This window comes from Mobula hypostoma, chromosome 27, assembly GCF_963921235.1.
Source record: "Mobula hypostoma chromosome 27, sMobHyp1.1, whole genome shotgun sequence".
Taxonomy (NCBI): Eukaryota; Metazoa; Chordata; class Chondrichthyes; order Myliobatiformes; family Myliobatidae; genus Mobula; species Mobula hypostoma.
The window spans coordinates 9,279,835-9,296,798 of record NC_086123.1 but is presented as its reverse complement, the minus strand read 5'-3'; the positions used below and the strand labels follow the sequence as shown (position 1 = coordinate 9,296,798).

General features: G+C 42.3%; 1 protein-coding gene across 2 annotated transcripts in view; it reads left to right on the top strand.

Annotated features, from left to right (window-relative positions):
* wsb2 (WD repeat and SOCS box containing 2) overlaps positions 1-16,964 on the top strand; it is a 36,155-nt gene that overhangs the window by 3,368 nt on the left and 15,823 nt on the right. The window contains exons 2-3 of one of the 2 annotated variants that reach the window (XM_063034595.1): positions 1,016-1,190; positions 10,592-10,812. In XM_063034595.1, the coding sequence (XP_062890665.1) occupies positions 1,016-1,190; positions 10,592-10,812 (396 nt within the window). Of the gene's footprint in view, positions 1-1,015; positions 1,191-10,591; positions 10,828-16,964 lie in introns of those variants that run through there. The other variant, XM_063034596.1, reaches the window with a different exon arrangement.

Sequence of the window (16,964 nt, the reverse complement as noted above, 5' to 3'; positions counted from 1 at the left end):
ATCTACATTTTTTTTTACTTTTGCTAGTCCACCAGCCACCTGCTCTCTTGTCTTGCAACTTCACCCCATGCTACTCTTGCCAAGCTCAGCCTCCCTGTCAGCCGCCATCCCTCGTCAGTCTACAAGTCACCCCGGGCTTCCGCTTCACGGTGTCCCCTCTCCATACTGGCCATCTCCGCTCACCACTCCATCCTGAAGCAGGGGTTCGAGCTAAAATGCTGACTATTCCACCTCCAACCACACCCCTCACAGATGTGGCTCACTCTGTTGAGCTCCTCCAGATTATTCAAGATTCAAGATCCAAAAAACTTTACTGTCATTCTAACCGTACATCAGCTCTGCAGGGCAGAATGAGACAGCATTTCCCAGGAGCAGTGCAATCATAACATAACAAATGCAACACTAAATAATAAAAATAACAATAAATAGTAAAACACAACAGCCACATGTCAGTTAAATCAGTTATAAGTGTCCAGTGCAAGTTAAAAGTGTCCAAAGCAGAGTCAGGTAGAGCGGCTATTTAGCAGTCTGACTGCCTGTGGGAGGAAGCTGTTTAGTAGCCTTGTGGTTTTAGTTTTGATGCTCCTGTAACGTTTGCCTGATGGAAGAAGAACAAACAGTTCATGGAGAGGGTGTGAGGGGTCTTTAATGATGTGCCGTGTCTTCTGGAGGCATCGACTCTGAAAGAGGTCTTGGACAGAAGGTAGGGAGACCCCAGTAACCTTCTCTGCTCCCCTAACCACCCTCTGCAAGGCTTTTTTGTCGACAGCACTGCAGCTGGAATACCAGGTTATTTGTTGCTTCATAAGGAAATTGTCTTTTTTCTAAAAAAAAATATTTTCTGTTAATTGAAATAATTGCTATCATTACATTATATTCAGTTTTTATGATAATGGATCCTGTTGAATACCAAAGTTGTAAAAGTGGGGAAGGACTTAATGAATTTACAAATCCTGCATGAAAGGCTAGTGTGATGGCGCTATTTGTAATGCATCAGTATGCTTTTGTTTTACAGAAGCTGGGTCTCTTTCGGTTGCAAAGCTCATACCCAAACGATCTCGTGAATTAGATATCAAACCTGGCTGTGAAACTTGGGGTGTCGCATTTTCACCTGATGGCTCGTACTTTGCATGGTCACAAGGGCACAATATTGTAAAATTGATTCCTTGGCCACCTGAAAGCTGTAAAATGTAAGTTTTCAAATTCATTCTTCAAAAAATCAAGCAAAATGTTTGTGATTGGTTATTATATTTGTATTTCTTCCAGAGCTTTGCTTTGATTTTGCTGTGATGCTTTCTTAACTCAGGTGTGCAAAATTACTATTGGGAGTAATAATTAGTGGGATGTTGGAGGATTGGGAAGCTTCTTAAAAACCAGGTTTCAGAGTGCCTACAGCCAGAGGTCGTGGTAGACATTGGCACCAATGACATAGGTAGAAAGGGGAAGAGGTGCTGCACAGTGAGTACAGGGAGTTAGGGAAAAGACTGAAGAACAGAGCCTCCAAGGTAGTATTTTCTGGATTACTCCCAATGTCACATGCTAATCAGGGCAGGAATAGGATGGTGATATAGATAAATGAGTGGTTGAGGAAGTGGTGCATAGAACAGGGTTTCAAATTTCTGGATCATTGGGATCTCTTCTGGGGAATATATGAGCAGTACAAAAAGAACAGGTTACATCTGAAACAACATGCAAAACGCTGGAGGAACTCGGCAGGCCAGGCAGCATTTATGGAAAAGAGTAAGCAGTCAACATTGCGGGCTGAGACCCTTTACCAGGACTCAACTACCTTATTTTACACCTGAACCCAAGGGGGACCAATATCCTTACGGGCAGGTTTGCTAGAGCTGTTGAGGGTATAAATTAAGTTGGCAGGGGGATGGGAACCAGAGCGATAGGGCTCAGGATGGGGCTGTTGGTACACAAGTCGATGCAGTGTGTAGTCAGACTGTGAGGACAGACAGGCAGAGAGTATGGGAAAGTCGCATCAGTGGGATGAGGTGAAGTGTAACATGGGGGCAAAATTGGAAAGGTGTTGAATACAGAACTGAAGATGCAGAAGTGAGTGTAGTTGCTATTACTAAGGACGAGGTGCTTGGGAAGCTGAGAAGCCTGAAGGCAGATAAGTCATCCAGACCAGCTGCGTGACACCCCAGGGTTCTGAAAGAGGAAGCTTAAAAGATTGTGGAGGCATTGGTAATGATCTTTCAAGAATATCTAGATTATGGAATTGTTCTTCAGGCTGGTAATTTTGCAACTGTCACTCCACTCTTTCAGAAGGGAGGGAGGCAGAAGAAAGGAAATTATAGGTCAGTGAGGCTAACTTCAGTGGTTGGGAAGATTACTAAGGATGAGGTCTCAGGGTACTTGGAGGTATATGTAGGCCAAAGTTGGCATGATTTACTTAAGAGGGAATCCTGCCTGACAAATCTGTTGAATTCGTTGAGGAAATAACAGGCAGGATAGACAAAGGAGATTCAGTGGATGGTGCTAACTCAGACTTTCAGAGGTTGGTTGGTTCTTGGTTAGTCAGGGTGTCAAAGATTATGGGGAGAAGGCAGGAGAATGGAGTTGAAAGGGATAATAAATCAGCCATGATGGAATGACAGAGCAGAATCTGGGCTGTGATCTAATTCTGCTCCTATGTATGTCTTATGGTCTTGTTGCATTGAAATCTCAATTGTTCTCCATGCATCCATCATCTTAGACTTTGTTCAAACAGATTATTATAAGGGCAGCAAATTTAATCTTGCTCAAATCAATCCACCAGTAAACAGGACTGGGAATAAAGATGGATACAATGTAACTTGAAAAGGAAAACAGCCTGTACAAATATCAATGCAAATATCTAATCAGCCAATCTTGTGGCAGGAACTTGATGTATAAAAACATGCAGACATGGTCAAGAGGTTCAGTTGTTGTTCAGACCAAACATCAAAATGAGGAAGAAATGTGATTTAGGTGACTTTGACCGTGGACTGATTGTTAGTGCCAGATGGGGTGCATTGAGTATCTTAGGAACTGCTGAGCTCCTGGGACTTTCACATTCAAGTCTCTAGAGTTTACAGAGAATGGTGAGAAAAACAACAACAAAAACCCAAAATGGCTTGCTAATGAGAGAGGTCAGAGGAGAATGACCAGACTGGTTCCAGCTGTCAGGAAGGTGACAGTAACTCAAGTAACTACATGTTACAACAGTGGTGTGCAGAAGAGTATCTCCACATCAGACCTTGCAGTAGATGGGCTACAACAGCAGAAGACCACAAGCATCCACTCAATGGCCACCTTATTAGGTACAGGAGGTATCTAATAAAGTAACCACTGAGTGTGTATAACTTTAAACAAACTGTTACGTCATCTTTGATCACAGCCTGTTTGTGCTCCCCTAAGATCACATGGTTTGAGATTGCCCTAGGATTAATAAAAGTAATTGAGAGCTATGTCCCCTGCTTCTTGACAGTCTCTCGAGTCACGACAGAATAAGAATTGTGCTTTGTGGTTGGGAAAAATGCAGAAGTGTGTAGGAGACTGGATGTCTGCAAATGGTTTGACATTATTAATGCATCAATATTGGTACCGTTTTCGGAGCCCACTTAGTGGAAATGAGAGGGGGATTATGTGACGCATTGCTTTTTGCTGGTGTCCAGTAGGTAGACCAGAAAACATTGCCACAAATGACAGTGCTGTAGTGCATGCTTCTGGCTGCATGAAAATGGTTGTAATTACCACTTCCATCAGTAATATTTTTCTGACAGCAGATACAGGATTACTGGGTCATGCCCCAACTCCATGAGGAACTCTGTAGCCTGTCTCTCATTCACAAAGGTATTGCTCTTAGATGAAGTCATAACTAAGAATATTCTCAACTAGCAGAATGTGTTAAGATTGGTTAAAAAAATCTACTTAATGATTCCTAAAAATAATCTGTGATCAGACCCTTGGTACTACAGCCAAGATTTTGTTGTTCTGGTTAAATCAGTAAGTGGATTATGATTACAATGTATCTAAATTTGTTTAATGGAATACAAGTAATAGATCATCTTTTGAGTTTTCGGTGACTATGATTATAACTATCTATCCAACCCAAAAAGCTCTTTTCATTGACTTAGACACATTACTGGACAATAAAGATTTTGCTTCCTGAATACTTTTGAATACCATTGAGAGTGTCCTGACAAGTTGTATCTCCATCTAGTCTGGGAGGAGTCGAGCATCAGACTAGAAGTCCCTACTGAGGACTGTGAGAACAGCTGAGAGGATCATAGGGGTCTCCCTACCATTCATCGGGGACATTTATGAGGACCACTGCGTACGCTGGGACCTTAGTGTTATTAAGGATCCCACCCATCGATTCAGCACCCTCTTTAACTTTCTACCATCAGACAGGAGGTGCCGATGCATAAAATAGGAATGGTCAGTATGAGAAACAGTTTCTTCCCCCAAGCCATAGGCTTCTGAACTCTGCCGCATCATATTCGAAGTGTCACTGGTTAATCTGTTCCGTATCTTAAAATACTTAATATTGCTTGGTTGGTTGTTCGTCCATCGTTGACGTCGATGAGGACCTCGACACCATCATGATGGTGTCGAGACTAGCGCGTCATTTGGATTTAAGTGAGGGAGAGTTGCGCAGCGTCAGCCTCACTCTCTCTTCCCAATTCCCATCTGGATCCAGTGGCAAGACAAGAGTCGAGACGGCTAGAGATGGGACTAGGCGCAGTGGATGACCAGGACGTCTTCTGTGTCTTGTCCTGCTCTACACGTTCCACGACGCTTGCAGAGACCGCCTTCTTGACCGTTGGACCTTCCATAGGTGTCGTCCGCTCAATCCGCCGGAGTCTGTCTTCACATGCTGGGATAGACAACTCCCTATCTCACCGAGGGTTTGAGACCCGTCGGCTACCTTCACCTGGTTTAGCTGGCTTGTCGAAGCCGTTGCCCGGGGTGTGGCCGCTGTCGCATGCAAACAGCTACGGGGAGCCACAGGTGAGAGCTGAGTGCCAGGTGGGGACCAAAGGTGGACTAACCGCCCTGAAAAGGACGCGGCATGTTCCCCCACCAGAGGTACTACCCCTCCCTGACACCCCCACACACCCCACTTAATATTAATACGCTGTAGTTATTGTGTGATTTTTTTTTTATCCTTGCCTTCGTAAGTTATCATGTTATGTGTGTCATGTACACTACTGTGTTTTACACCCTGGTTTGGAGAAACGTTGTCTCATTTCTATATACATTATATGGTTATATACCTTGTATATAGTTAAAAGACAATAGACTTGACTTGAAGAACTGATGCCAAGATTAAGGAAGGCATTTTTGTTGGTCCGCAAATCAAACAGGTCTTCAATGACAGGCAATGTGAAGAACTTCTGGAATGATTCAAGCAGTCTATCATAAATAAAATTTCTGAGGAAACAACACTTAGAAAAAAATTGTCGTTCGGTGTTACCAGAGGTCTTTATCCTATGTGAATAGAATCTCATTGAAGGCATTCGGGTAATACACACAAAATGCTGGAGGAACTCAGCAGGCCAGGCTGCAGCTGGGTCTCAGCCCGAAATGTCAACTATACTCTTTGCCATAAGTGCTGCCTGGGTCGCTGAGTTCCTCCAGCATTTTGTGTGTGTTGCTTGGATTTCCAGCATTTGCAGATTTTCCTCTTGTTTGTGAGTGGAAGACATTCAGGATGTTGTTGAAAATTTTCTTGGTAACTATATGCAGCTGGGTTGTCAACGTGCTTCAAGCATACAAAACCATGCAGTGCAACATGTCACTAAAGATTCCACTTCTGCATTCCCACGTCAACTTCTTCCCTGCAAATCTTGGCGCTGTCAGTGATGAGCATGGTGAAAGATTTCACCACGACATCGCAGTCATGGAGAAACGGTATCAGGGCAACCAGACTCCATCAATGCTGACTGACTACTGTTGGACACTTAAGCTATGTCCACACTAGACCAGATAAATCCATAACCGAAGCTTTTTCTCTTCATTTTGACCCTCCATCCACACTGAAACGGCGTCTTCCTCCCCCAAAAACAGAGTTTTTCTAAAACGCTCTCCAGAGTGTTTAAATCTGAAAACACTGGTTGGGTGTTCTGTGTACGGGGTAACCGGAGGTTTTAAAAAACCTGTCGTCCCTTTCATCGGTGAAGAGACTATGGCTGTAGGAAATGTTTCCAGAGTGACCCCTCTGTGGGAGTGGGGAAGATGCTGGTGGGGCCATCCAGGGGTCTGTGTGTCCGTATGTGTAGCTATTGTAGTGGCTGTGAGGCTGGTATTGTGGCAGTGAAAAGTACTGGGGGGGGGCGGCATCATATTCCTCATCATTGCAAATCCCTCTGCAACAGAGTTGGTCAGTTTTTCGATGTTCGTTGTCAGCCAGGTCATACTGTCCGCAAGCTCCCTGTCGGTTGCCTCCATACGCTCCAGTATTTTTTGTTTAGTTTTAAGTCCTCCTGCGCGAGAGCCAACAGCTGTCCGTCGTTTGGCAACTTACTTTTAAATTTTTCTAGTCTGTAACTGGACAAATGTGCACCAAGTATACTGTTTCCTCTTCGCTTGTTTTCTGTAGACGTGTCCTGCACATGCCCAGTAGGAGGAGATTCACCCAAATATCCATTTTAATGTGGACAGAGGTATTTTCAAAATCGCCTGGTGTGGATGCCTATCGTTTTTAAGCAAAACCGGTGTTTTCAAAATTATCCGGTCTAGTGTGGACGTAGCCTTAAGCGGGAAGCCTCAGACACTAAGTACTAATGAAAGTCATCAACAAAACAGTTTTAGCTAAGTTGAACTACAGTATTGCAAGGCATCAGCACTGTTACACAATTAAACACACTATATTCAGAGAAAGTTAATTTGTTTCTCCAAATTCCTACGTGATACAAGTAGTCTGAAATTATATTTGTGTTCTGCTCCAAGCAGTCTATCATAAACAAAATAAATTTCTGAAGAAGCAACAATTTCGAGAAAAATTGTTGTCCAATGTTATCAGAGATCTGTATCCTATGTGGATGGCACCAATTGAAGCTGGTCTGTGTCAGGAAATGCAGGGGAGTTCCAGTGGCCTATAAAATGCGAAGTATGAAACCTTGTTTAAAACCATTGTGAGGATATGCTCAGTAATCACAAACTTGACGGTTTAACTTTTGGTAGGAAAGCCTTTAGAAAGAATAGGGTGAGTTGATAAGAGAAAATTAACAGTCACTTGCAGAAGCATGAATTATAAAGGGGAAGCTAACAAGGATTTAAAAGCAAACTTATTATTGGTTGCCAATATGAAAAGTTGATTAAAGGAATGCAGTTATCAGCTTTATGCATTATCAGAAGCTGTGAAACGTTACACAAAAAAAGATCTACTTAGAATAAATAGTCTGGAGTATGAAGGATGGGGCAGAGAGCGGAAATGTGATAAATGGCTGTTCTGGAAGAAATTGGTGCTTCTCAGAGTTCAGGGTGAGGATTCTTGATTTGAATATCAATGCATGGGGTACATTCTCCAATTTCAGTCAGTACACTGTGGGAGGGAAAAATGAGAAGGTCCTTCAGAGAATTCAGAAACAATTACTAGAATTGTTCCAAGGATGAGGAACTGCAGATGATGTTCCACTCTTCTAGCTCGATGTTAATTAATATAAACATAAGTCTTTGAAAAAAATATATCTGATTATATTAGCTTTGTAATCTTCGCTACCAATCTTCCTTTTTCTTTAGATAACCTTCCTTGTGGAATGACTCAGTACTATTGGTTATCCTCTGCAATCTTGTGCAAGTGGGCATTATTTACTGCAGTTTCAGAATTGGGTTTATTATGACCAACAAATGATGTGAAGTTTGTTGTTTTACAGCAGCAGTACAGTGTAAAGACATAAAAATCTCTAAGAACTAATAGTGGAAAAGATGAATAATGAGGTAGTTTATCAAATATTCTTAAATCTGATTAGAGGGGAAGAAACTGTTCCTAAATTGATGAGTGTGCATCTTCAGGCTCCTGTAGCTTCTCCCTAATGGTAGTAATAAGAAGAGGGCATGTCCCGGATGGTGAGGGTCCGCAATAATGGATGCCACCTTCTTGAGACACTCCTCTTGACGGTTTCCTTTTGCGAGTCCAAAGACGTATTGGGTAGGTTAAATGGTCATTGTAAATTGTCCCAGAATTAGGTTGGGATTGCTGGGGTAGTATAGCTTGATGGGCCAGAAGGGCCTAATCTGCACTGAATCACTAAGTAAATGAATGTCTTTGATTTTTGGTGGGAGGGTGAGGGGGTTGTGCTCGTGATAGACCTAGTTTAGTCTGAACTCTCTGCAGCTTCTTGAGATCCTGTGCATGGCAGGTCCAGAGCACTTAGAATGCTCTCTGCCGTACACCTACCGAGTCTTTGACGTACCAAATCTCCTCAAGCTCTTAATGAAGTACTGCTGCTATCTTCTGTTACTGCTGCAATACGTTGGGCCCAGTACAGATCCTCTGAGACACTAACGCAGAAAAACTTGAAGCTGCTCATCCTTCTCGCTACTGACCCCTCAGTGAGAACTGCTCTCTTTTCCCTTTTTTTTGAAGTCCGAAGTCGGTTCCTTGTTTGTTGCTGACATTGAGTGCGAGGTTACTGTTTCGACACTATTCAACCAGCTGATCTGTCTCAGTCCTATATGCCTTCTCATGGCCATCTGAGATTGTACTAACCTTGAGAATATTACAGGAGATCATGAGCTAATCTCACATGATGTCCAAACAAACACAGATCCACTGAGCTGTGAGGAGGAACCCTGGCTAATTCTTCTTAAACACAAAGCGCCCAAGCCATAACTTTGTGTTTCCCGGATGAAATGTTACATATCTACCACCTTGTTGAGATAATCTAGCCACAGACATGTGAACCTTTGACCTGTCTAGAAAAATGTCTGAATCATTATATCTTGGTAAACTTAATCATTGGATTTCAGAGGCTGTGCAATGTTTAAGAATTGAAATGTCATTGTCAGCCTGCGAACAACTACGAAACTACTTTACCAACAGAGTGGTGTTGCCCTTTCTGCTAGTAATTAAGTTGGATAGGATACATCTATTTACGTGGAAACTGTTTAGCTATAATGCTTAACCTGCTGGTTGGGCGAGGAAAGCTGGACTGGTTGGTTTCTGTGTTATACAAATGAATATTGGCATTGATTTGTTCTTGTCATATATTCCAGGATACAGTGCAAGTTTATATTGCATAGTGTTTATACAGATCAAGTCTTTACACAGTGTGTTGAACTAGAATAAGGTAAAACAATAACAATGCAGAATGAAGTCTAAAAGATACTGAAAGAGTGCAGTGCAGGTAAACAATGATGTGCAAAATCAAAATGATATAGATTGTGAGGTCAAACCTCCTTCAAATCATTTAAGAGTCTGATAACAGTGGAACAGAAGCTGCTTTTCAGCCCGGTGGAACGTGCTTTTGGGCTTTTGTATCTTCTGCTTGATGGGTTAAGGGCAGAATGCCAGGTATGGGTTGGGTCTTTGATTACGCTAGCTGCTTTACTAGGGCAGTGAGAAGTGTAGACAGAGTCCATAGAGAGGAGGCTGGTTCCTGTGACATGCTGTTAAATAAATAATATTAAATGTGCATAGAATTATCAGGAAAATAACTGCAATTAAAATGTTTGGGTTTCTCTGTGAACATCAAAGTAGGACATACATGGTAAATGGTAGGGCATTGAAGAATGCTGTAGAACAGAGGGATCTAGGAATAATGGTGCATAGTTCCCTGAAGGTGGAATCTCATGTGGACAGGGTGGTGAAGAAGGCTTTTGGTATGCTGGCCTTTATAAATCAGAGCACTGAGTATAGGAGTTGGGATGTAATGTTGAAATTGTACAAGGCATTGGTGAGGCCAAGTTTGGAGCATTGTGTACAGTTTTGGTCACCAAATTATAGGAAAGATGTCAACAAAATAGAGAGAGTACAGGGAAGGTTTACTAGAATGTTACCTGGGTTTCATCACCTAAGTTACAGAGAAAGGTTGAACAAGTTGGGTCTTTATTCTTTGGAACATAGAAGGTTGAGGGGGGACTTGATAGAGGTATTTCAGATTATGAGAGGGATAGATAGAGTTGATGTGGATACGCTTTTTCCATTGAGAGTGGGGGAGATTCAAACAAGAGGACATGAGTTGAGAGTTAAAGGGCAAAAGTTTAGGGGTAACATGAGGGGGAACTACTTTACTCAGAGAGTGGTAGCTGTGTGGAATGAGCTTCCAGCAGAAGTGGTTGAGACAGGTTCAATGTTGTCGTTTAAAGTTAAATTGAATAGTTATATGGACAGGAAAGGAATGGAGGGTTATGGGCTGAGTGCAGGTCGGTGGGACTAGGTGAGAGTAAGAGTTCGGCATGGACTAGAAGGGCCGAGATAGCCTGTTTCTGTGCTGTAATTGTCATATGGTTATATATGAAATAAATCACTTGCTTGGTCCATCACAGTGAAGACTGTGTTAGCTGCTGACCTAGCGCAAATGGATTTGTATTTGTACAGGCAGAAGTTTTTCATCCTAAAATGGTCAGCGAATTCTTAATCAGCAATATTTTTACCTTTTCGTTTTTACAGAAGCCGTAAAAGCACAAGTCGTTTAAAATCGGATGGCAAGGCAAAAAGCCAGTGTGGTGAAAAGATAATCGACTGTGGTCAGAATGTGTGGGGGTTAGCAATTGGATCCCCTCCCTCTGAGAACAGAAGTCAGTCGTCAGCGAACCAGAGCAAGCGCTCGGGAATGATCCTCGCCACAGGTCTTTCAAATGGAGAAATCAAACTGTGGGAAGTGCCTACCGGTAAAATGTCTTGAGGTATCCTGTTATGTTGGCAATGGTGTTGTGGTGATAGAATGTACTTGTCACCCAGAGGAGCAGCTGCCTTTAAACCATTTGTATGCAAAATATCTATTTTTCCTCTCTCAAAATATTAACCTCCTGGAAGTTATAGGTTCAGTGATGCAAATACCTCTCAGGAGTTTTTTTAAATCAAACGTAAGTGTCTGACGTGTGGTAGATGCTGACAGTGAGTATATTTTCAGCGTGGGGAGAGGGTGGTTCACAGTTTGACTGATTAAGCGTGCCTCCAAATGTTTTATGATCTTGTGGGATATGAAATTGTATCTTCCTTTGCTAACTCAAAGACACTTAAAATTAACTGTAGTACTTTAAGGGCCATCCTGATGGAGATCATATGCCCACCGTAAGGAAGAACGTTGAACAAGAATGGTGTTCATGGAAGGACACCATGGAGGAAGCCACTGCTCTCCAGTAAAAAACATTGCTTCATGTATCAAGTTTGCAAAAGACCACCTGGATATTCCACAACACTTCTAGGACAATGTTCTGTGGACAGATGAGACAATAGTTGACATTTTTGGCAGAAATGCACACCGCTGTGTTTGAAGGAAAAAGGGCACAGCACACCAACACCAAAACCTTATCCCAACTATAAAGCCTGGTGGAAGGAGCATCATGGTTTGGGGCTGCCTTACTGCCTCAGGGCCCGGACAACTTGCAGTCTTTGAGGGAACAGTGAATTCAAGATTGTATTAAGACATTTTACAAGGGTATGTTAGGGCAGCAGTCTGTCACCCGAAGCTTAATAGAAGTTGGATGATACCAGACAGTGATCCAAAACACAATAGTAAATCAACAACAGAATGGTTTAAAAAGAAAATTTGTGATTTGGAATGGCCAAGTCAGAGTCCAGACCTTAACCCAATGGAGATGCTACGGCACAACCTGAAGACAGCTGTTCACTCAAGGTATCCCAGAAATATTGATGAATTGAAACAGTCTGCATGGAGGAGTGGTCTAAGATTCCTCCTCACCATCGTGCAAGTCTGATCTGCAGCTACAGAAAACGTTTGGTGGAGTTATTGCTGTTCAGGAGGTTCTACCAGTTATTAACTACAAGGGGTCACATACTTTTTGCAGCCTGGACTGTGAATGACTAAACAATGTGTTCAATAAAGACATGAAAAGTACAATTGTTTGTGTTTTATTAGTTTAGGCAGATTATGTTTGACTATTATTGTGACATAGATGATGATCAGACCACATTTTATGAATAATTAATGCAGAAGACCAGTTAATTGCAAAGTGTTCATAAACTTTTTCTTGCAAATTTGTTCAGCTGCATGTAGAGCTGGGAACACATTTAAGTATCAGCATTAGGTTGTTTTGCATGTTTCTCCTGTATAATTACAAGATTCAAATTATTTCTATATTTAAAAAGAGAATCAGTAATACTGGCTTAATCGAAAACTCTCTCACTCGAAATCTGTATATTTTCCCTGTGGAATTGAATGAACAATAAAGGTTCAATGAGGTTCAATATTCTGGCATCTTCTCCCCCTCTTTCCTCCCCCCCCCCCCAACCGAGTCCTGAAGAAGGATCTCAGCCTGAAATGTCGAATGTTTACTCTTTTCCATAGACCTGAGTTCCTCCTACATTTTGTATGACTTGCAAAGGTTCAGTGAATTTGGGAGCTATTATGGGAGGGGTGCCCAACAAAAGGTGACTGCCATTTCTTGTTTCAACCTCCTTTCATTGCTTGGATGATTTGTGATGGGCTAGGCTGAATGTTAAATAGAGTTTTACTTGGAAACCATTTATTGTTTCCTCTAATCTATATACTTGGTTTTTGAATGCAACAGTAGAGTTGAAACCTCAATGTAATCATCAACAGGAGTGCCTTTCTTTAAAAGGATTTATTTTTAACCCATCCCATTATTTACAATCACTCAACTATAACAGAGTTGCTCTTATTCGATTTGCCCATCCCTTAGATTCACTTGGCTAGGGTTGCTGCTGGGAGGAATTATGTTGGTCAGACATGAATTTTTACTAAGGTTCATTTTCATTATTACAACATCATATAATCTACAATAAACAGGCAGCATATTTCTGCATGCATTTTAAGATGAGCAATGTATTTGTATTTATTAGATCACGTGGTTCCAGTGAAACGAACTGTTTATCAACATGTAAACATTTTATATATCTATGAGCAACTTGATCTAGGGTCACTCGGAATGTTTTGTTTTTAACAATACTGAATTCTGAGCCAATTGTTTGTATGGTGTTCTCACTATATTAATTATGGCAAAGGCAGCTTAGTGTTATCTCTATGAAACTTCTGGCTCACTACATCAATGGCAACTTTTTTACCCAAGAATACTAATCTCATTTGTCTACATTAAGCTGTTTTGCTGTGCCTCGTCCATTTAAGTGCCTCTGTAAATACCCTTTTAATCAGATTGTATCTGATTTCACCACTTACTGTGACAGAGCTCCAGATTATCAACCACCTTTTCTTAAGACATCTTTCCTGTCAAATCCCCAATGAAATGTCGTCTTCTAACCTTAAATCTATGCTCTTGTTTTTTTTTCTCTCTCTCCAAGGAGAAAACTGATTCTGACCATCTACCCTACCAATGCCTGTTATTTTATATAAACCTTAATTAGATCATCCCTCGGGTTCCTTCGTTCCAGGGAATAAAAACCCAGCCTATTTCCCCACGATTCTTCCACACTGGTCCGTGCACTGAGGTTTATTTTATTTTATGCTGCATAAGATGAATTGATGAGATCATTTGTAATATTTGGGAAAATTACTGTTTGAGGTGATTTTCAGAATGTGGAGTCCAAAGTATTCAAGAGCAAGAGAGTATGTTGTCCTTCAGTTTACAGAGCATAGCCTTTTTTTTTAAAAAAGAAAATCATGTATTTATATCTGCAATTGCATTTTCCAATATAAAGATATCCAGTGATTAAATATCAGTACCTTTTGTATACGGGGTTAAAATCAAAGTATTGTGAGTAATGTCTTTATTTTCAATGAGAATGCTATTGACATGTAAGGGTGTTATGTTTATTCCAGTACGTACATTGAATGAGCTCTGAAAAGTACACCTATTTAATGTATAGTGTTACTTTTTGTTAGCTACAGGGCCATCAGGAAAGATCCTGTAATGCAAGTAACTGGTCAGTAAATCCTTCAAACATTCCGATTCTCAACCAGGAAACTGGCCTGCCTCTAAGTGCTAATGCTGCCACTTTGTCAGTTTTGGCAGAGAGGTATGTTTCCTCCTCTGTGGGCTGCCCTGGGAAGTTTGCATTCTAGAATATTACATTAGCTTGACATCTGCATTAGTTTTTTTTTGTTCACTTGTATCTGACCATTTGTTGTCCGTCATGAATTGCCTTTCGGAAGGTGTGGTGAGCCTTCAGAATACAGACGAAGTAACATGTAGAAACAGCAACACACATCAAAGCTGCTGGTGAACGCAGCAGGCCAGGCAGCATCTATAGGAAGAGGCGCAGTCGACGTTTCAGGCCGAGACCCTTCGTCAGGACTAACTGAAAGAAGAGCTAGTAAGAGATTTGAAAGTGGGAGGGGGAGGGGGAGATCTGAAATGATAGGAGAAGACAGGAGGGGGAGGGATGGAGCCAAGAGCTGGACAGTTGATTGGCAAAAGGGATATGAGAGGATCATGGGACAGGAGGCCCAGGGAGAAAGAAAAGGGGGGGGGGGAACCAGAGGATGGGCAAAGGGTATAGTGAGGGGGACAGAGGGAGAAAAAGGAGAGTGAGAGAAAGAATGTGTATATATAAATAAATAACGGATGGGGTATGAGGGGGAGGTGGGGCATTAGCGGAAGTTTGAGAAGTCAGTGTTCATGCCATCAGGTTGAAGGTACCCAGACAGAATATAAGGTGTTGTTCCTCCAACCTGAGTGTGGTTTCATCTTTACAGTAGAGGAGGCCGTGGATAGACATGTCAGAATGGGAATGGGATGTGGAATTAAAATGTGTGGCCACTGGGAGATCCTGCTTTCTCTGGCGGGCAGAGCGTAGGTGTTCAGCAAAACGATCTCCCAGTCTGCGTCGGGTCTCGCCAATAAATAGAAGGCCACATCGGGAGCACCGGATGCAGTATATCACCCCAGCCAACTCACAGGTGAAGTTTCGCCTCACCTGGAAGGACTGTCTGGGGCTCTGAATGGTAGAGAGGGAGGAAGTGTAAGGGCATGTGTAGCACTTGTTCCACTTACAAGGATAAATGCCAGGAGGGAGATCGGTGGGGAGGGATGAGGACAAATGGACAAGCCCTGAATGGTCCTTCCAGGTGAGGCGACACTTCACCTGTGAGTCGGCTGGGGTGATATACTGCATCCGGTGCTCCCGATGTGGCCTTCTATATATTGGCGAGACCCGACGCAGACTGGGAGATCATTTCGCTGAACACCTACGCTCTGTCCACCAGAAAAAGCAGGATCTTCCAGTGGCCACACATTTTAATTCCACATCCCATTCCCATTCTGATATGTCTATCCAGGGCCGCCTCTACTGTAAAGATGAAGCCACGCTCAGGTTGGAGGAACAACACTTCATATTCCGTCTGGGTAGCCTCCAACCCAATGGCATGAACATTGACTTCTCTAACTTCCGTTAATGCCCCACCTCCCCCTCGTACCCCATCTGTTATTTATTAATATACACACATTTATTCTTTCTCTCTCTCTCCTTTTTCTTCCTCTGTCCCCCTCACTATTCTCCTTGCCCATCCTCTGGTTCCCCCCCCCCTTTCTTTCTCCCTGGGCCTCCTGTCCCATGATCCTCTCATATCCCTTTTGCCAATCAACTGTCCAGCTCTTGGCTACATCCCTCCCCCTCCTGTCTTCTCCTATCATTTCGGATCTTCCCTTTTCCCCCCTCTCACTTTCAAATCTCTTACAAGCTCTTCTTTCAGTTAGTCCTGACGAAGGGTCTCAGCCTGAAACGTCAACTGTACCTCTTCCTAGAGATGCTGCCTGGCCTGCGGCGTTCACCAGCAACTTTCATGTGTGTTGCTTGAAATGCCAGCATCTGCAGATTTCCTCGTGTGTGCGATGTAGAAACAGTGTTGTTTATTTTCTGAGAAAGGTAATCCCACAGAGTTTTTAGGCATAGAAATCCTAGAGTTTAGACATAGTGACCTTGAAAGTCTGGTGGTAGTCAAGACCATGTGTGATGTTGAGGGACCTTGCAGCTCGGGCTGATACCACGTGTCTGCTGCTCTCAAAGTTCAAAGTAAATTTTATTATCAGAGTACATACATGTCACCATATACAACCCTGATATTCATTTTCCTACAGGTGCACTCAGCAAGTCTATAGAATAGTAACTATATCAATGGAAGATCAGCTGGAGCTCAGAAGATGACAAACTGCAAATGCAGATTTCAATAAATAACGAGAACATGAGATAACAAGATAGATTCCTCGTAGTGAGATCATTAGTTGTGGGAACATCTCAATGGATGGGTAACTGAGTGTAGTTATCACCTTTTGGTCAAGAGCCTGATGGTTGAGGGATAGTCATTGTTCTTGAACCTGGTGATGCAAGTCCTAAGGCTAGTTATAAGGTGTTCAGGGGAATTGTAGCTTAGTGTGTTCTCATCCTCCGTTAGGAATTTGGAATGTACTGTCAGAGAAACCAAAAGGAGCACACCCCGAGTCAGCAGCCCCTCCCTGGTGACTCCACGGACACTCCTCTAAACTATATCATTGGCATGTATTGTGCAAGCAAACCGTGGAGATGCCATTGCATGATGAACTACAAGATGCAAAAGTGCATTCTAACTGTTTAATGTTGCAAATGGTCCCATTGACAACCGGGCATGTTCATGCTTGCAATGGTATTCCTTCAGTGTTGTTTCTTTCTGCTTTGAACTTCAGAAACAAGTTTGGTTCCTTTTCATTGATATGATAGCAAGGTATTCAAGTTAAGTAATGGTCATCATAAAGTGAAGCATATAGGAATGTGCTAATGATAGAACGCGTGAGAAACATAAGATCCAGTGTATGATGAATGGATGCTAAGGTGTTAGGTCAGGATCAGAGTAAAATTATATTTTGGGGATTTCTTTTCTGAACAATTGGCTAGAGCATTTTTTAAAAAA